Source organism: Salvelinus sp. IW2-2015, unplaced genomic scaffold, assembly GCF_002910315.2.
Source record: "Salvelinus sp. IW2-2015 unplaced genomic scaffold, ASM291031v2 Un_scaffold11483, whole genome shotgun sequence".
Taxonomy (NCBI): Eukaryota; Metazoa; Chordata; class Actinopteri; order Salmoniformes; family Salmonidae; genus Salvelinus; species Salvelinus sp. IW2-2015.
The window spans coordinates 1-3,285 of NW_019952740.1; the positions used below are offsets into that span (position 1 = coordinate 1).

The 3,285-nt window shown below is 47.2% G+C and overlaps 1 protein-coding gene across 1 annotated transcript; it reads right to left on the minus strand.

The window, feature by feature from the left end:
- Nucleotides 1-3: 3 nt before the first annotated feature.
- On the minus strand, nucleotides 4-3,282 carry LOC112080076 (E3 ubiquitin-protein ligase HUWE1; the record flags this gene model as incomplete). The annotated part of the gene is given in 6 exon segments (XM_024145852.2): nucleotides 4-80; nucleotides 83-140; nucleotides 1,582-1,763; nucleotides 2,098-2,215; nucleotides 2,800-2,905; nucleotides 3,194-3,282. Coding segments are annotated over 6 exon segments (630 nt in total), but the record flags the coding sequence as incomplete, so codon positions are not given.
- Between the last annotated feature and the right edge of the window lie 3 nt (nucleotides 3,283-3,285).

The window sequence follows — 3,285 nt, forward strand, 5'->3', positions numbered from 1 at the left end:
CTGGAACTTCTGTATTCCGTTCATGCCCTCCAGTGCTGCGAAGCCCTGCAGAGGAACCTTGGACGTGCCCGTCACGAACTCAGGAACTTGGCTCTGTCCGCCTGGTCGAAGGAACGCAGGGCCCGCCAGAACCACTGGATCTGAGGTGAGAAACGGTCAGGGTCACACTACACTACACAGACCAGTAGCACACAATCAATATTAATGCATAGTATATAATACAACCATAGACCCATCTGGTATGTGTGACATCATTGGTGCTGGGTTGTATTCACCAGGCACTAAACTACAGAAAACAGACTGCAAAGGGGAGGACTACCTGGAACTTGTCCAATAAGATTTAGTTTTCTGTTGCTAAATGTAACATTTTGCTCTAACGATAAACCCTTGTGTCTATATGTCTCTGTATGCACTTGTATGGAGCTGGACTGGTACTCGGTGTGGTGAGAGAGTGTGTGTCTCTACCTGTATGGAGCTGGACTGGTACTCGGTGTGTGAGAGTGTGTGTCTCTACCTGTATGGAGCTGGACTACTCGGTGTGAAGAGAGTGTGTGTCTCTACCTGTATGGAGCTGGACTGGTACTTGTGGTACTCGGTGTGTGAGAGTGTGTGTCTCTACCTGTATGGAGCTGGGACTGGACTCGGTGTGTGAGAGAGTGTGTGTCTCTACCTTATGGAGCTGGACTGGTACTCGGTGTGTGAGTGTGTGTCTCTACCTGTATGGAGCTGGACTGGTACTTGTGGTACTCGGTGTGTGAGAGAGTGTGTGTCTCTACCTGTATGAGCTGGACTGGTACTCGGTGTGTGAGAGTAGTGTGTGTCTCTACCTGTATGGAGCAGACTGGTACTTGTGGTACTCGGTGTGTGAGAGAGTGTGTCTCTACCTGTATGGAGCAGGACTGGTACTCGGTGTGTGAGAGAGTGTGTGCTCTACCTGTATGGAGAGACTGGTACTTGTGGTACTCGGTGTGTAGAGAGAGTGTGTGTCTCTACCTGTATGGAGCGGACTGGTACTTGTGGTACTTTGTGTGTGAGAGAGAGAGTGTGTGTCTCTACCTGTAATGGAGCTGGACTGGTACTTGTGGTACTTTGTGTGTGAGAGAGAGATGTGTGTCTCTACCTGTATGGAGCTGGACTGGTGGTACTCGGTGTGTGAGAGAGAGTGTGTGTGTCTCTACCTGTATGGAGCAGGACTGGTACTTGTGGTACTCGGTGTCTGAGAGAGAGTGTGTGTGTCTCTACCTGTATGGAGCTGGACTGGTACTTGTGGTACTTTGTGTGTGAGAGAGAGTGTCTGTCTCTACCTGTATGGAGCTGGACTGGTACTCTGTGTGTGAGAGAGTGTCTGTCTCTACCTGTATGGAGCTGGACTGGTACTTGTGGTACTCGGTGTCTGAGAGAGAGAGTGTGTGTGTCTCTACCTGTAATGGAGCTGGACTGGTACTTGTGGTACTTTGTGTGTGAGAGAGAGTGTCTGTCTCTACCTGTATGGAGCTGGACTGGTACTTGTGGTACTCGTGTGTGTCTCTCTACCTGTATGGAGCTGGACTGGTACTTGTGGTACTCGGTGTGTGTCTCTACCTGTATGGAGCTGGACTGGTACTTGTGGTACTCGGTGTTGGCCTTGAGGTCGTCTATATCTATAGTGGGCAGGCCAGATATGAGCAGCTCCAGCTCCTGCTCTGTGAAGATGGAGATCAGCCTCTTGGGAATGATCTCGTAGAAACCCTCCAGATAGGCTGACAGCTGCTTACGGATCGCACCTACAGGAGGAGGAAGAGAGGGAGTGACCATGTAGACTAACACACTTACAAAGCTACCATTTCACACAAGTAGTACTTCACTACAAGACTTTCAGCTGTGCAACATTTGACAACGTATGTGCCTATTTTATAAGGCTAACTAATAAATGTATACCATGTATAAAATATGTATATTACTAATTTGGGTGCTTGACTGGATGCTCACAAATGTACTTTTAAATGCTGGTATCTGTAAAGCACTTTGACGACTGCTGATGTAAAAAGGGCTTTCTAAAGTACATTAGATTGATAAATGTGTCAGGTTTCTATGTGTTGGTGTTGTCTCGGTTCTCACCAGTCATCTTCATCTGACAGACTAGGTGGACGTACTCCTTCTTGTTCTCCTCGGTGACAATGATGTTGCCTCCGTTAGGCTTCAGGTCCCGCACCTCACACACGCCAAACTCCTGGACCTGGAGGGAGGGGGGGGGAGAAAGAGGGAGGGAGCGAGAGAGGATGAGAGAGTTCAGCAGAGCCGCCACAGAATTAAATAGAATCTATGAGGGGTTCACTGGCGAGAGCGAAAAGATAAATGTAACTATTTACCATCATTTATCCAATGTCATTTTTAGTCATGGCTGGCATCTGATTTTTAATAACTATCTTGAGGCACTCAGTCGCATAATTAGCAGTTTTCTGAGTTCAGTTAAAGGGACATTTCCAAAAAGTTCAACTTCACATTCATCATGTCCGGCACTACCCCGACCCAACGTATGTGAAAATGGCGCGTTTCTATGTTTTTTATTAAAAAAAACTTTTTTTCCAATGGCACTTTTTCAACCAATTAGTTGGCAATGCCTACTCATAATCGGTTGAAATCACATGATGCACACCCGATGATGCCATTTGGAAAACTTTTTAATACAAAACACAGAAACGCTCCATTTTCACATACATTGGGTCAGGTTAGTGCCGGACATGATGAATGTGAAGTTGAACTTTTTGGAAATGTCCCTTTAGTATAAAAGAGACACGAGCGGGGACACACACGACGTACCTCAGTGCTGAACGTCAGCTCATAGCCCAGAGTRGAGACATTATTCTCCAGCAGGTAGACAAGGCCCTGGAAGAATGGGTAGTCCTCACTCTCCATGTCTGTGTACCTGAGGACAACATAACACCGGCAGCTAAATCAACTACTGAAACACTCCACAAATTAACAAACATCTCTTGCTACGTACAAGTACATCTCAATGATCTGAACACCGTTTCCCTTAGTGGGACAAAAAAAAGTGGTATTGAATTGAACAATAGTTCACAGATGAAGGGTTACACTGAGTACATGTCATTGTATCTGCAGCCGAGAGGTAAGGCGCAGTACCTGTCGTCCTTGCCCAGGAACTGCTTGTAGAAGCTGCTTGTGAAGTAGTGTGTGTCCACAGCCCCCTTACCTGACACTCTTGCCCAGGATGTGCTTGTAGAAGCTGCGTGTGAAGTAGCACTCCAGCAGTCGGTTGTCGTAGACGGCCTTGGCCACCACGCG